Raw genomic sequence first — 16,181 nt, 5'->3', positions numbered from 1 at the left:
CACCATGCCTATTCGAAGTGGACAGTGATGAAAGCATGTAGAACAGTGAGCTAGCCTTGGCTTGGGCAATGGGGTGGATGTCAAGGTGACTTTGAACCTGGAACCAAAAGAAGAGAAAGAGGTAGCATGGTAGACATTGGGTGCAAAGCTCTCTGGAGTTGGAACAGCAAAGACAAAGACTCTCAGGCAGAAAAGAGCATTAAAACGTTTAAAAAAGAAGAGTTCCCTTGTGGCCCAGAAGGTTAAGGATCCTGTGTTGTCACTGCAGTGGCTTGGGTCACTGCTGTGGCTGGGGTTTGATCCCTGTCCTGGGAACTTCCACATGCCTTGGCTGGGGTCAAAAATTTAAAAAAAGGTAAAATAGACTACGTGATTTTTTATAACTCTAGGTAATTCATTTGTATATAGAGAAAATATTACCCTTATACTTATCTTGCAACCAGAATTTTAGAAAGAACAAGAGACAAAAGAAAACAGAAAGAAGAAATGAAATTTGGCCAGATTGTTCGTTTCTACAGCCCTGGGCACCTCAAGCCACTGGCTTCATACCCTATGACTTCTATCTCCTCCCATTCCCTTCATTCCCATCCAAAATCAAGAACCACACACCTCTGTGACATCAACTCTGTTGCTAAGCAACAACTTCAGGCCTTACTCTCCCCATGAGCCCTGAGAGAAGCCTTGGACCAAGGTGCTCCCAAGAAAGAAGCTTCACTAGAGAAGGATAGCAGGGAAGTAGGTGGGGGAGATGCTGCGACTTGTGGTGGAATCAGCCAAGATTAGCCCTCCCCTGAGCCCCCCACCCAGACCCAGCATGTTTGTGTACTTCCGAGGTAAGAGCCACGAACCCCAAGAGGCAACATTGATCAGTGAAAAACTAGATTGATTGATCAGTGCCCTACTATGTAACTAGATTGATTGATCAGTGCCCTGCTATGTAAAATATGCTGAGTGACAGAAAGGCAAGGTAGACACTGTCCCGTTCTTTCAAAACTTATCCTCCTTATTGCTCTTATTTCTCTTATGATGACTCCTCTGCCTCCCATTTTTTCCAGCAAATGGCCACACGAAAAAAAAGAAGATGAATATTCCTCAAGTTTCTTCTATGAACTAGGGCTGTGCCACCAACTGAGATTTAAAAAAAAAAAAGAAGTATCTGCTTCCTAGGATTTGCTGTGAGGACTTACAAAGATAATATATGTACAGGTCTTTGTAGAATTTCTAATAATATCTGCTCGATTGTCTCAACTATTTTTAGAATCAACAAAGCCTTTTCATAAATGTAATGATCTTTACTCCTCACAACAATTCCACGAAGCAAATGAGGCAGGTTTTATTGTCTCCATTTTATAGATAAGGAAAAAAGTCCAAGAAATGTGGCAGGAGTGGCTTAAAGGATTTATGAAGGAAAATGAAAAAGATGGAGTATATCTAAGAGACAAAGAGCTGGAAGCAAACGGAAAAAAGGGAAAGAAAGATGAACAGTCTGTTGGTGGAGAGTAGGGGTGGTGGATACAGGCAAACAGGTTTTCTAGGAAGTGGGCCGAGTGAGAAAATTGGGACCAAGAGAAAAGCAAGACACAGTGGTTTCCAAAAGAAATGAGTAAAAAACAAAATTCCTTAATCTTTTTCCTTGGCCTGTGAAAATCTGCCTGCTGAACATGACACCTCTCAGAGACTGACCACTCAGGAATCCAGGCTCACAGGGTGACTTAGTTTGCAGGTTGACAGAGATGTAGTGCAGGTTCTGTGTGTCTTTGTCCTAACTAATTTTACAGTGAGCAGGGGAAGAGCCTGAGTCAAAGCCATCTTCCCTATCACCTCCCCATCTTTGTAAGAAATCTTTGTAAGAAATCTCTCTTACTGGAGTTTCTGTTGTGGCGCAGCAGAAAAGAATCCGACTTGGAACCATGAGGTTGCAGGTTCGATCCCTGGCCTCGCTTAGTGGGTTAAGGACCTGGCGTTGCTGTGAGCTGTGGTGTAGTTCAGACACGGCTCAGATCCTGCTTTGCCGTGGCTGTGGTGTAGACTGGCAGCTGCAGCTCTGATTCGACCCCTAGTCTGGGAACCTCCATATGCCGAGAGTGCGGCCTTAAAAAGCAAAATCAGTCAATCAATCAAAAAAAAGAAATCTCTCTTACAAAGATGCCTACAATAGTATGAAGTTTTGCTTCTTTTTTTTTTTTTTTTTTTTTTTTTTTGCCACAGCATGCAGTGGCTTAACGTGGGATCTCAGCTCCCAGACCAGGGATTGAACGTGGACCACAGAAGTGAAAGTGTCAAATCCTAACCACCAGACCACCAGGGAATCCCCCCCCCCTTTTTCTCTTTTCTACTGAATTCGTGGCATATGGAACTTCCCAAGCTAGAGGTTGAATAGGAGCTGCAGCTGCCCAGCCTATGCCATGGCCACAGCAACATGGGATCCAAGTTGTGTTTGCAACCTACGCCCGACGCAGCTTGCAGCAACCCCAATCCTTAACCCACTGAGTGAGGCCAGGGATCGAACACATAACTTCGTGGATGCTAGCTGGGTTCCTCCTGAGCCACAGTGGGAACTCCTAATTGTATTTTTAAGGAAAGCTTTTATATTTTATTGTCATTTACTAAAGTAATATAACATTACAAAACGTTTGGAACAAAGAGAATAAAAATACTACCCTCCAAAAAAATCCAACAAAGATGCCTACAACATGGAATCCTGGGTTTGCCCACAGATTTACCTACAAATTCTTATAACTGAATGTTTGATATATTTTATTCCTTTTTCACCTGTCCTTCCTAGCCTCTCTGCCCCATAGACCTTCCACTCCACTCCCCCGTCTCCTGCTATCTAACAGCCACACGTGAGTTTTTCTCTCACTTTCATTATCTCTCTCACACACTCTTTCCTTGGGAAAAATCTCAAATGTCGCAGTTTAGAAGTTCTTTGCAGGGCTATAGACTGTTCTTTGTTAAAGATATCTTGGGGAGTTCCTGTCGTGGCTCACTGGTTAACGAATGTGATTTGGAAACATGAGGTTTCGGTTCAATCCCTGGCCTCGCTCAGTGGGTTAAGGATCTGGTGTTGCCGTGAGCTGTGGTGTAGGTCACAGATGTGGCTTGGATCCCGCGTAGCTGTGGCTCTGGTGTAGGCGGTGGCTATAGCTCTGATTAGACCCTAGCCATAGGTGCAGCCCTAGATAAAAAAGACAAAAAAAAAAAAAAAAGATATTTTGGAAGAAGACAGATTTTAGTGGATGATGAGTTTTCAACCCATTACAGATTTTTTTTTTTTTTTTTTTTGGCCGCACCTGGGCACAGAGCACCCCAAGCCGCTGCCGCAGTGACAACATTAGATCCTTAACCTCGGCACCACAAGAGAACTCCATAGCTGTTTGGGGATCTTTTGGGGTGTCCTAGCTTTGCTCTGGTAACAATGGAACACTTCAATCCCAGGGCATTAACAAAAGTTTACCTCTTGCTCACACCAATTCCTGCTTTGAAGGCACTGGTCAAGCAGAAAATGTCTGCTCCAAATAGTAGTTTAGGGACCAGCTGCTTGCTGCTTGTGGCTGCAAAGTCACCAGGCACCACCCTACCAGCAGACGGTGAGGGTGGGTGTGGGGAGTGGGGAGGGAATGGAGTCTCTCCTGGGAAGTTTTGGGAGTTGGTCCAGGGAATGGTGAATCCGCTCCCCTACTCCATTGGCCAGAACAAGTCACATGGCCCCACCAGGCTGCAAGACAGCTAGGAACTACATACCCAGGAAGAAAATGAAATAAACGCATAACATTATCTATCACATGGGATAAGGTCACTCATAAAAAGTGAGAAATTTGGAAACCCCCAGAGTAAGAAAGAATCAGTGCTGTTTCACATCCGCCAGTGTAGACTTGATGTTCCCTTAGAGAGCCCTACCTCTCTGTACTCACACGAATCTAGACTTTGAAATATTTCCTACCACCAATGCCAGCTGCTCGGTGTCTTTGCAGATGTCAAGAGGACCACTCGAGAGGTGGAAGGCAATTACCCCGTGTGGAACGAGGTAAAACGCATCAGGGCAAGCCCAGAAGAGGCAATGACAAGCCCAACACTGAGGTTGGATCCAGACCGAGCTCAGAAGTCTAGGGAAGGGACAGCGAGCCTCACCGGCTTTCCCAAGGGTGGGGCACCTTGGTCTGTGAGTGGACTCTGAGTCGACAAGGCTGTGCAGGCTTCTGGCCTACAGCAGCCACCACATCTGCCCATAGCTCTTGTCCCTTCTCTCCCACTTTGGAGAAGGACTCTTCTTGTCTGACCCAGCCATCCTGATGTCCCCAGAAACCTGAAGCAGAGACAGGGCTCCCTGTGCCGGATCCCCACTCATCTCCCATCCATCACATCCACCCAGGCAGTCCCCTAGCCCCTTAACTACCAACAAGCTTGTGACACTTCCGTGAAGCTGTGGGAGCCCAGGTAGGATGCCCAGCACCTTGGTAAAAGGAGCACATGCCATCCCCTTAGGAAATTAGACTTGAAGGAGGCTCCTCAGTTGGAGAGAAACATGTCTCTCTTCTCATTTCTCAGAAGGATGGGAAGGGGAGGGAGGGTAGAGGGAGGATGATGACCTCTCTGTGCCTCCCACAGACCCTCATCTGGCACCTCAGGAACCGCCCCCTGCAAAATGACTCTTTCCTGCAAGTCACCCTTCAGGACATGGGCTCAAAAAAGAAGGAAAGGTGAGGCAGAGAAAGAGGCAAGAGGAGCCTTATTCTCTGACCAAAACTACAGCAGATGCTGCATCTCCTGTCTCTACGCTATAACTCACTCTGATGCAAAGACCAGAACCACTCCAGACAGCTAAATAATGCAAAAAAAGAAAAAAGAAAAAAAAAGTGGAGGATTTGTGGAAGAGCAAATAGATCAACTGGAACTAGGAAAGTGAGAATCCAGGAGTAGTTCTGTCTCTTCTGAAGGCATAGGATGTCAAATCTCTGTCTCTCTCTACCCAACCCTGGCTTCTCATCACAGCCCATTTCTAATGCCCCATGGAGACTGAAGCTAAGGCATCCCAGGTCAAAAAATCCTAGGACAGAGAACCTGATTGGCCCAGCTTTGGTCAAGTGTCCACCTCTAGTCCAATCAGCTGTTACTTAGCACAGTTCCCATTCCAGAGGATTATGGGAGCAGAGATTCTGGGAGGGGCTGGGCAGGGCACAGCCAGGGACTGGGGTGCCCACCACAAGGGAAACCCCAAAGCCAATTCCCAAGGGTTGAGAGCCTGAGCCCTCTGGTGGATGTTCTCCATCACTGCATCCATCCTTCCTTCAGCCTCTATGGACAGCACATCCTGGAGGAGACACCTCTAGATAAAGTCGTGCCTGGGCTAAAGAATGACACCCTTTCCCCTGGCTCAGGATCTCACACCTGCGCCTTGTCTCCCCAGGTTCATTGGCCTGGCCACAGTACTTCTCAAGCCCTTGGTGAAGAAACCAAGTGAGGTTCTTTTCGTGAAGGACCTGACTCTGCTCAACCACTCTATGAAACCCACAGACGTGAGTTGGGCCCCAGGAAGGGTGGATGACGAAGCACAGGCAGCTGATGAAGCTAAGCCACTCTGCTCCAGCAGGGGCCCAGTGTCCCCCAACCCAGAGAGCACTATCTGCCCCTGGGGGCTCCATCAAACTACCACCATCTCCCCAACTCAACCATCCCGCCATCCATCCACCCGCCCATGCCTCCACTCTTCATGCACTCATTTGGCTTGAGTGTCTAGTTGATTCACCGGTATCAGTAACTGTGCTAGGCCTGGGATACAAAACTGAATGAAGCCCACATCTGTTGGCTGTGAGGTGCCACTCACAGCGACAAGTGCTCCAGCACACATGTCCCAGGGCAGGTGAAGGTATTTTACTGACGTCTAGAGGGAGTGAATGATTCCACCTAGAGGTGATTAAGACATGCAGAAATACTTGAAGACCAACCAGACAAGAATAAGCAAATGTGGTTTGTTTTGAGCTTGCTATTTAGCCAGAGTCAGCCACCATCACTTGGTTTTGAGAGAGACTCAAAGGCAGGTAGAGGAGGGGGAAAGCTTTATGGCAGGAAAAAAAGGGAAGGCTTTCAGGGGTGCCCCAATTGGAGACTGTTGGTGCGGGGAAGCTGTAAGGGGAGCAACTAACAGCAGGGCATCCTAGATGCTTGACTTCTTCCCATTGATCCTAAGCTAGAAGGGGGGACAAAAATTAGGGGAGCTATTAGTTATTCGTCAAATCCTGGCTGTTTGAGGCCAATTTTTGCTAAAGATCTGACTTCCTGGAAGTCTAGCTCACAGCAGGCTGACTTCCTGGGCTGGTTACTATAGATAACAGGTTGGTTCCCTGGGCTGTTTACTGCAGACTGTGGATCAAGTTTCCATTTTTATACGTGGTTTTTCAGACAGGGCATGGGTTGCCCAGTGGAAAGGAAAGGAAGACAGTCCCAGGGAGGGGTATGAGGTGTACCTGTGAAGGCTGGAGGGAGAAAGAGGCAGCCTGCCCTGCTGGTACCCAGGGGTGGGGAAGAAGGAGCATGGAGGTGGGCTGAGACTAGGTAAGTGGCCAGGGGCCAGAGGTGAAGGGCCTAGGCTGATGAGTTGTGACTTTACTCTGATAGTTTAAGGCAATTAAAGAATGTTTAGTGGTCGATTCTGACAATGGTCTGGCAGATGGACGGGCAGTGAGAGCCTTGGAGGCAGGAGGTCACCTAAGAGGTGTTTGCTGAAGTCCCCACATGAGGTCATGAGATGTTGGGCTAGGACTTTAGCATCAGTGATTCTAGACTGCTCCCAAGTGACCTCTCTCTCTCTCTTCCCCACCCTGCTGCATCCTTTTCTGTCACCACCACTGCCATGTGCCTCCCCTGTCCTTCAAACTCAATCTCTTGGGAGTTTCCATAGTGGCTCGGCAGGTTAAGGACCAGACTAGTATCCATGAGGATGCAGGTTCAATCCCTGGCCTCCCTCTGTGGGTTAAGGATCTGGCGTTGCTGCAAGCTGCAACACAGGTCACAGATGCGGCTTCGATCCAATGTTGTTGTGACTGTGGTGTAGGCCAGCAGCTACATCTCCAATTCAACCCCTAGCCTGGGAACTTCCATATGTCATGGGTGCTGCCCTAAAAAGCAAAAAAACAAAAACAAAAACAAAAAAACCACCTTGCTCTCTCCCCCCCCAGTTGAAAACTGCCCTCCATCCCAGACTGCACAGGCTCCTGTCCTGTGGCCCTGAGCCCAGCATCACTCCACCCAGGACTGGGCATGGTCCCAGCTGGGCCAGACTAGGCCAGGCTCCAGTGCTGTGACTTGACCAAGGATTGCGGGAACTTACAGCCCCCCTTCCTTTGCCTTGCAGTGCACTGTCACCCTACAGGTGGCCCACATGACCTACAAGGATATAGAGAAGATAGGTATGTGCTTCCATGGGGCTTAGCTCTGCCCTTCCCCAAGCTTAGCTAGATGGGCTCTTAAGGACCTTTGACACTCATCCCTTGAGGCCTGCAGAAGGACTTGACCAGGTTAGGTCTATAGGCCAGATCTCAGACACCTGGCTGAGGTCACATATCCTCCAGTATGTCCACTTGTCGTCTCTAGACATAAGGTCCATCCCCCAATGGGCTGCAGAGGGAGGCAAAGATGACCATCTCTGAGCCCACATATGTAAATTGTGAGGCCCAGGGTTACTGAAGGTGGGGGGAAACACATGGAAGTGTGCTAGGAAACATATTCCCCGATCAGGGCTTTTTTGCCATGATTTTATTTATGTATTTATTGATATGGCCACACCTGCAGCATATGGAAGTTTCCAGGCTAGGGGTCAAATTAGAGCTGCAGCTGCCAGTCTACATCACAGCCACAACAACACTGGATCCAAGCCACATCTGCAAACTACACTGCAGCTCACAGCAACACTGGATCCTTAACCCACTGAGCAAGGCCAGGAATCAAACCCACATCCTCATGGTTACTTGTTGGGTTCTTAACTGGCTGAGCCACAACAGGAACTCCTTAGCCATGATTTTAGTTGGGAGCTGGTCACTGGGGATAGAAGGATGAAATGTTTCCAAGTATCCTGAGCCCCAGGCTCTGAAGGCCCTCCCTGGACTGTGTTTCCACAGGCGACGAAGGCCTCCTGGCCATAACTGCTCAAGAGGTGGCCAGGCAGAAATGGATGTTCCCCAGTCCCACCGTGAACAAGACTCTGTCCCCAAAGCCTCAGCACTTTCAGGTGAGGCCGTCCAGAATGCAAATCCATGTGATTTCCCAACCCCCTCACCGTGCACAGGCCATCCCTGCCTCTCCACAAGGTCATGGTGGAAGGTCGGAGCCTCAGACTGGGCCACAAGTCCTCCGATAACCACATCCCCTGCTTCTCCAGGGGCCATTCTGGGGAACTTCTGCATGTGGCTGATGCTGATGCGAGGCAGCAGAGAGGCAACAGGAGGTGCTGTGGGCTGTGCCCTCCAGGATCTGGCAAACTGGGAGGCAGAGCAGAGGCCGGGACCTTGCCCTTCAGAGTCCTTAGGAGGGTGGGCAACACAAGGCCAGCCATGGGCAAGGTGACCTTAGCTGCATGGGAGAAGCTGAGGAGCATTGGAGGGGATCTGGGGGAAGGTCCCCAGGTTCCAATGCGAATTTTGGAACCCCCATACCATGGCTTACTATCTGCCCTCTGATCTCAAGTCTGTGTCCAAACGTTTCTGCCAGGGTTGTCCCTGTCCCCAGCCTGTGGCTTGCCAGGGAGACTGGGAGTCATCCTTGGCTGCCTCTCTTCTTCAACCACCCCCCGCACCCAGTCCACGGACAAGTCCTAGCCCCTAACATCACCTGACCGCACTCATTTTTCCATTGCCTCTTCCATCCCTGTCCCATCATCATTGCTTCCTTGGACCACCTCCATAGGCTCCTCTCAAACTCCAGGATCAAACCCAAGCCACAGCAGTGACTATGACAAGTCCTTAACCACTCGGCCACCAGGAAACTCCAAAGTGGCCTTTCATGGTTGCCATTCTTGGAGTTTCCCTGGTGGCTCAGTGTGTTAAGGATCCTGCATTGTCACTGCTGTGGCCCAGTTTCCATCCCCAGCCGAGGAATTTCTGAATATTGCCTATGAGGCTCCCCCCAAAAAAGGATGTCATTCTTATCATATACCTAAAAATATTCTCTTTGTTTTTTTTTTGTTTGTTTGTTTGTTTTATTTTTAGGGCCACACCTGTGGCATATGGAGGTTCCCAGGCTAGGGGTCTAATCAGAGCTTCAGCCACTGGCCTACACCACAGCCACAGCAACATCAGATCTGAGCCACATCTGTGACCTGCACCACAGCTCATGGCAACATGGGTCCTTAACCCCCTGAGCAAGTCCAGGGATTGACCCTGCATATTCATGGGTACTAGTTGGGTTTGTCACCGCTGAGCCACAATGGAAACTCCTAAAAATGTTCTTAAAAACAAGGATACTCAGTGTTCTCAGGACAAAATCCAAACTCCTTCTAATGGCTTCCCAGGCCCTTGATAACCCAAGCCTTGCCTCCAAGCTACTCTGTCCACTGCCCCTGTTCTCTGCCAAACCTGCTTTAACATCCTAGACAACTTACCGTCCCCATTCTCAAGACCTCCTCCCACTAGGACTTCGCACATGCTGTCGCCTCCTGTGGAGTCCCTTCCCTTTCCCATGGGCCCAGTCCCTCTTCACAAGGTCAATTTGCCACAGGACACAAGGTCAATGTGCCCATGTCACAGCCTTTCCTCTGTGCTCGTGCTTAGGGCAAAGTCTGACACGGGGGCTGATTGCCTGCTTTGGCCACTCTTGTCTCTGATCGTGGGTTATCTGCATGGGTATCAGTCCCTGAAGAGACTCAGATTTGACGGAGATGCAGGGGGCCTCCTGGAGAATGGTCAGACCCACGGCCTAGGCTGTGAGAGATGCATGTTGTTTACTAATTCTAGCCATGACAAGCTCCCGTAACTGTGCCCCCCGGCCACTGCCATCTCCCATTCCTTCCCCAGACCCTAGCCAGCCTGGGTCTTACAGGGCTCTTCCCCCTGCCCCACCTTATATATAATTCTAGGCTCAGGTGTCATAGTCCCTTTGCTGAGTTTCAGGAAAGTATATAAAAGTAGAAGAGGAGTTCCTACTGTAGCTCAGGGGTTAAGGAATTGATGTTGTCTCTATAACGAAGCAGGTTCAATTCCTGGCCTTGCTCAGTCGGGGTTAAGCATCTGGTGCTGCCGCAAGCTTCGGTGTAGGTCACAGATGCAGCTCAGATCCTGCATTGCCGTGGCTGTGGTATAGAGTGGCATTGGCAGCTCCAATTCAACCCTTGACATGGGAACTTCCACATGCCACAGGTGCAGCTCTTAATTAAAAAAAAAAATGCAGAAGAAAACCACAAATCAGAGATCAAATCACAGATAATTCAACTGCATAATTTTTTTTTTTTTTGCTTTTTTTTTTTTGCTTTTTAGAGCTGCACCCAAGGCATACAGATGTTTCCAGGCTAGGGGTCGAATCAGAGCTACAGCTACCAGCCTACACCACAGCCACAGCAATGCAGGATCCAAACCGCTTCTGTGACCTACACCACAGTTTACAGCAACTCCAGATCCTTAACCCACTGAGCGAAGCCAGGGATTGAACCCACAACCTCAGTTACCAGTTGGGTTCGTTAACTACTGAGCCACGACAGGAACTCCATCTGCATAGAACTTTAAAATGTTCGATTCCTTAAAAACGTCATAGGCAAATATAAAAAAGAACATACAGAGAAAGGTCTGACTTTATTCTGTAACAAATCCATACCACACAAAAAAACCCTAAGTTCACATAAGATGAAAAGGGCAAAATGGGAGTTCCCATTGTGGCCCATCGGGTTAAGAACCCGCCATAGTGTCCACGAGGATTCCAGTTTGACCCCCAGCATCGCTCAGTGGGTTGAGAATCCAGGATTGTCTTGGAGTTCCCGTCGTGGCGCAGTGGTTAATGAATCCGACTAAGAACCATGAGGTTGCAGGTTCGATCCCTGGCCTTGCTCAGTGGGTTAATGATCCAGCGTTGCCGTGAGCTGCGGTGTAGGTTGCAGATGCAGCTCAGATCCCGCATTGCTGTGGCTCTGGCGTAGGCTGGTGGCTACAGCTCCAATTCGACCCCTACCCTGGGAACCTCCATATGCCGTGGGAGTGGTCCAAGAAATGGCAAAAAGACAAAAAAAAAAAAAAAAAAAAAAGAATCCAGGATTGCCTCAAGTTGTAGTGTAGGCCTCAGATGAAGCTCAGATCTGGCACTGCTGTGGCTGTGGTGCAGGATGGCAGCTGCAGCTCTGATTGGACTCCTAGCCTGGGAACTTCCATATGCTTCAGGTGTGCTGTTAAAAAAAAAAAAACAAAAACAAACCAAAAAACAAGAAAAGAAAAAAAAGGAGGGGCAATGCAAAGGTGACAGTTGTCTAAAGAAGAAACCCAAAGAGCCAGGGCCTTCCCAGGGCCCATAGGGTGGGGGAGGCCGCTCTCCATCCACAGATGTTTCTTATTAGAACATACTGTTCTTTCACCCAGAAAAGTACCGGATGGAGGAGCGGAGCCCAGGCCCCCAACGTCAGGCTCCCCTGTCTTCTCCTCTGCAGGTCCGAGTGAAGGTGTTCGAAGCCCGGCAGCTCCTGGGCAACGACATCAAGGCAGTGGTGAAGGTGCTCATCGGAGGCTATCAGCACCACACTCGGATCAAGATGGGGAACAACCCTTTCTTCAATGAGGTGGGTGGCACATGCCCTTCACCACCCAACAAGGCACTTGAGCCAAGTGGGCCGTTCGAGGGCTGGGCATTTCCTGCTGGCAGCTGGCAGGCTTGCTCCCTGACTCAGCTGCTTTCATTTTTTGCTCCACAAACACTTACTGGGCACAGAGGGCTTGGCACCAGGAATACAGAGCAATTCTCAGTCCTCTGCATTTGCAGAGCCAGTGGTCTGTGCGGGGTGGGGGTGGGCGGGTGTCGTTGGTCTGGGGGTGTCTCCCCCTCACCCACCCCCACCCAAAGAGCGTGTGAAAATATAAACCAAGACGATGAGGCAAGCCTGAGGTGAAGAGGGATCTGGGAGGGCCATTCCTGCAGCCTCAAAACGCAGGCCAGGCGCACACCTTATCACTGCTGGAGCCCCGCGTTGTAGCATTGTGTCTGACAGAGGAGGAACTCAGTCAATACTTGTTGAATTAATTGGCGACTAGACCAACAAAGAAAAAATGAAAGCAGATGGGGGCAGGAGCAGTGGGTGGAGAGGACTCAAAGAAGGTTCCCGAAACTTGGAGGCTTCCCTCTATCAGGGAAAGAGAGACAGGTGGGGAAAGATAATTCAGAAGGGAACAGATCTCAGAGGCCTGGAAGGGGAAGCAGCAGGACCGGTTGGCTAGAACAATAGGGGCGGGGCCTGGCTGGAGGGGAGCCGGCAAAATGCGCTCCCCGCCCCCGCCATGGAACTTGGGCGCCATGGGGGGACTCAAGCAGGAGAGTGATAGGGCCAGTTTGTCACTGGGGAAGGAGGTTCTGGCGACAGCCGGAAGTGGGGGTGCCGTGGACTGACAGTGTGATCTAGAAGGAGGCAGAGGCTGAAATCTCCACAGTAGGACAGCTAGCTGGGCCTTATGCCACTCCTCCAAGTCCTCCAGGGATCCCCTCCCCCACCTTTTGAGGACAGAAAACCCTCAGGACCTGGCAGCCTCTGCTCCTGTAGGAGACACGTGGGGGTGAGAGTGAGATGAAGGTCATTGAAATGGGCCAACAACTGAGCAGAAGTCTGTCATTCTGAGGCTTCAGGCTGGCTGAGTCCCTGGGGGAACTGGTGGAAGAAAGGCCTTGTACCCTCACCCCCAGTATGTCTGTTTCAGATCTTCTTCCAGAATTTTTATGAGGTTCCAGCAAAATTCTTCGATGAGACCATCTTAATCCAGGTGAGGAGCCAGACGAGATGGATCCATTTTCTTTTCCCACCTCAATTCTGGAAAGTGCTTCAGCACCCCCAGACCCACCCTTAGAGCCAAAGTTACTTCCCATGATCTTTTGACCCCAAGGTGGCATTTCTGCCACCTTCTTCACCCCAGCAGCCCAGATGCCACATTCATTCATTCATTCATTCATTCTTTCATCCAACAAATGTTTTGGAATGCCAAGTGATAAGTCCTGAGCTCAGCTGCAAGGTGAACAAAGCAGCCCTTTCTCATGTGCCAAGATTCTCATGCCACCAACAGACCCTTCACATGCGACATTCCATTCTCAGACTCAAGGGAGCCCAGGAACAATGGTAACATGTGTTTATCAAGTGCCTCTATGCACCTAGCACAAGGCCAAAGAGAGCAAGGCCTTTCCCTTCCCCTTGAAGAGTTGACATGTTCTTGGGAAATGGCCAGGACAGTGTGCAGTCAGTGGCGAGAGTAAAGTGCGACAGTGTGCTTTGTGGAGACCAAGTGAATTGTCCTCTCTGATCAATTTTTGCATCTGTAAAATGGAGCTAAAAACCTGAACCTCACAGGGCTCCTCTGAGAATTAAATGATAAAGCCTACGTGGAAGTGACACCCCTTAGGAAGCTCTGAGTAAACCCTAGAGAATCCGGATGTGCCTTACAAATCCTCCCATGAGGTTGGTGGTTGGGATTGTTGATAACTGAGATCTTTCTGGGAACTTCCCTGCAGGTGATAAATTCCACAATGTCGAGAGTCAATGCAGAGATCGGGAGATTCCAGGTGAGCACTAGTTGGAGGAGGAGGTTTGGTGAAACCCTTACAGAGACCCATTCTGGGCTCCATGACCGAGTCTAGAGGAAAGGACTTGGATTTTCATGCAGAAGTATCCAGATTTGGATCCACCCACCAACTGGATGGTTTAGACAAATGATTCAGAGCCTCTTTTTCCTCATCTGTAAAATGGGGATAATAATATACTCAACCCAGAGTCATGGTGAGGATTGAAGTATGCAACATTTGGAGTTTCTATCGTGGTTCAGTGGTTAACGAACCCGACTAGCATCCGTGAGGATGAGGGTTCAATCCCTGGCCTTGCTCATTGGGTTCAGGATCCGGCGTTGTCATGAGCTGTGGGGTAGGTCGCAGATGCAGCTCGTATCCCACATTGCTGTGGCCGTGGCTATGCCTGTGGCCGGCAGCTGTAGCTCCAATTCGACCCCTAGCCTGGGAACCAACATATGCCACAAGTGCAGCCCTAAAAGGACAAAAAGACAAGCTGCACCTGCAGTCTATGTGACAAGGCTGTATCCTTTAAACCACTTGCCAGACTGGGGATTGAATCTGAACAGCTGCAGTTTGATTCTTAACCAAGAATCAGTGGGAACTCCACAAGATACTTTTTAAAGATAAGTATGTCCCAAATAGGTCCCCAGCAATATTTCATGGCTCCTCATGAAATATTGCTGGGGACCTATGTATACTAAAAAAAAGTACTCACTGTTTATCTGCAATTCTGATTTAAGTGGCATCTGTATTTTTATTTGCTAAATCTGGCAACCCAAGGAAAAGGGCTTGACCCTTGGGAAAGACACATTTAGGACAAATCAAACTAAGGTTTCTTTCTCACTGCTAATAATAAGCAGATGAACAGTCATGACCTCCCCCTTCCCCACCCAGCCCTCAAAGCAGCAGCACAGGCTTAGAAATGAAGAAATTCTAGAAAAGTCAGATGGCAGGAGGTCAAAAATGTCCTTTTGAAAAAGGCCACTGTGCACTTTCCAGACAATGACCAATGATTATTGTTGAGTAAACTATAGAGGTCAGAGAAAAACCTGAGCTTTTTTAATTAAAAAATATATATATACATATATATATATAGGAAGTTCCAGTTGTGGTGCAATGGAAACAAATCCAACTAGGAACCATGAGGCTGCAGGTTCCATCCCTGGCCTCGCTCAGTGGATTAAGGATCTGGTGTTGCCATAAGCTGAGGTGTAGGTCACAGACACGGCTCGGATCCTGCATTGCTGTGGCTGTGGCGTAGGCCGGTGGCTGTACTTTGGATTGGACCCCTAGCCTGGGAAGCTCCATACCGCAGGTGCAGCCCTAAAAAGCCAAAAAAAAAAAAAAAAAAAAAGGGTGTGTGTGTGTGTGTGTGTGTATACACACACGTAACTTTTTTGGAAAATCTCAAATCTACACAAAAGCGGAGAGCATGATATTATGAATCCAGGTATCCTCACTCATCTTCACCAATGCATATTGTCAATTATGTAATCATGTTTTATCTACACTGGGCCCACTTTGTCTCCCCCACAGAATCATTTTGAATCAAATCTCAGACGTCACGTCGTTTTATTTTTTGCTTTATTATTATTATTGTTTTTAGGGCCGTACCTGCAGCATATGGAGTTTCCCAGGCTAGGGGTTCAATCAGAGCTGCAGCTGCCGACCTGTGCCACAGCCACATGGGATCCTTACCCCACTGAGCCATGCCAGGTATTGAACCCACATCCTCATGGATACTAGTCGGATTTGTTACCACTGAGCCACAAAGGGAACTTCTCCTTTCATTTTCTTAACAGCATTTTTCAAAGAGCTGGGAGTTCCCATTGTGGTGCAGGGGAAACGAATCCGACTAGTATCCATGAAGATGCAAGTTCAATCCCTGGTCTTGCTCAGTGGGTTAAGGATCGGGCATTGCCATGAGCTGTGGTATAGGTCATAGATGCGGCTCAAATCCTGCATTACTGTGGCAGCGGTGTAGGCTGGCAGCTGTTGCTTAGATTTGACCACTAGCTCAGGAACTTCTATATGCTGCCCGTGGTGCCTTTAAAAAAAAAAAAAAACAAAGGAGTTAGGGCAGGACAAGTGCTCAAACAGGTGGTCATTAAGTTGGCTGGTATTAGGAATCTTGGCTGAAGGCGCTGACTAGTCTTTCCTCTACTCTTTTCAGACAGATATCGGGTTTATCTACCACTCTCCAGGTAGGTAACAGTTGTTGGAAATACAAGTGTCTTCTGAGAAAAACCAAGTCAGGTGTTGAAATCACCTCAAAATCCCCATATGTTCAAAAGATTTGCAGAGAGAGTATTGGGGGGGTGAGTTACTTTCTGAACTTGATAATATTTGACTGTACTTCATGGTGTATTATCTTGTTTAATAATAATATCTTTAAAAAAATCAAAAATCAAAAGCCTCCCTTTTGGTCAAATGCTAGTGTTTTGGTGCTGCCT

At 48.7% G+C, this 16,181-nt stretch overlaps 1 protein-coding gene across 1 annotated transcript in view; it reads left to right on the top strand.

The window, feature by feature from the left end:
* Positions 1-16,181, top strand: part of FER1L5 (fer-1 like family member 5) — a 56,776-nt gene that overhangs the window by 2,788 nt on the left and 37,807 nt on the right. The window contains 12 exon segments of the mRNA XM_021088398.1: positions 3,488-3,590; positions 3,975-4,042; positions 4,609-4,700; positions 5,408-5,516; positions 7,352-7,406; positions 8,115-8,224; positions 8,304-8,440; positions 9,762-9,892; positions 11,550-11,746; positions 12,873-12,935; positions 13,675-13,725; positions 15,902-15,932. Coding sequence (XP_020944057.1) covers positions 3,488-3,590; positions 3,975-4,042; positions 4,609-4,700; positions 5,408-5,516; positions 7,352-7,406; positions 8,115-8,224; positions 8,304-8,440; positions 9,762-9,892; positions 11,550-11,746; positions 12,873-12,935; positions 13,675-13,725; positions 15,902-15,932 — 1,147 coding nt within the window.

This window comes from Sus scrofa, chromosome 3 (genome assembly GCF_000003025.6).
Source record: "Sus scrofa isolate TJ Tabasco breed Duroc chromosome 3, Sscrofa11.1, whole genome shotgun sequence".
NCBI classification, from domain to species: domain Eukaryota; kingdom Metazoa; phylum Chordata; class Mammalia; order Artiodactyla; family Suidae; genus Sus; species Sus scrofa.
The sequence above is the reverse complement of the archived record's forward strand: the minus strand, read 5'-3'. Positions and strand labels throughout refer to the sequence as shown.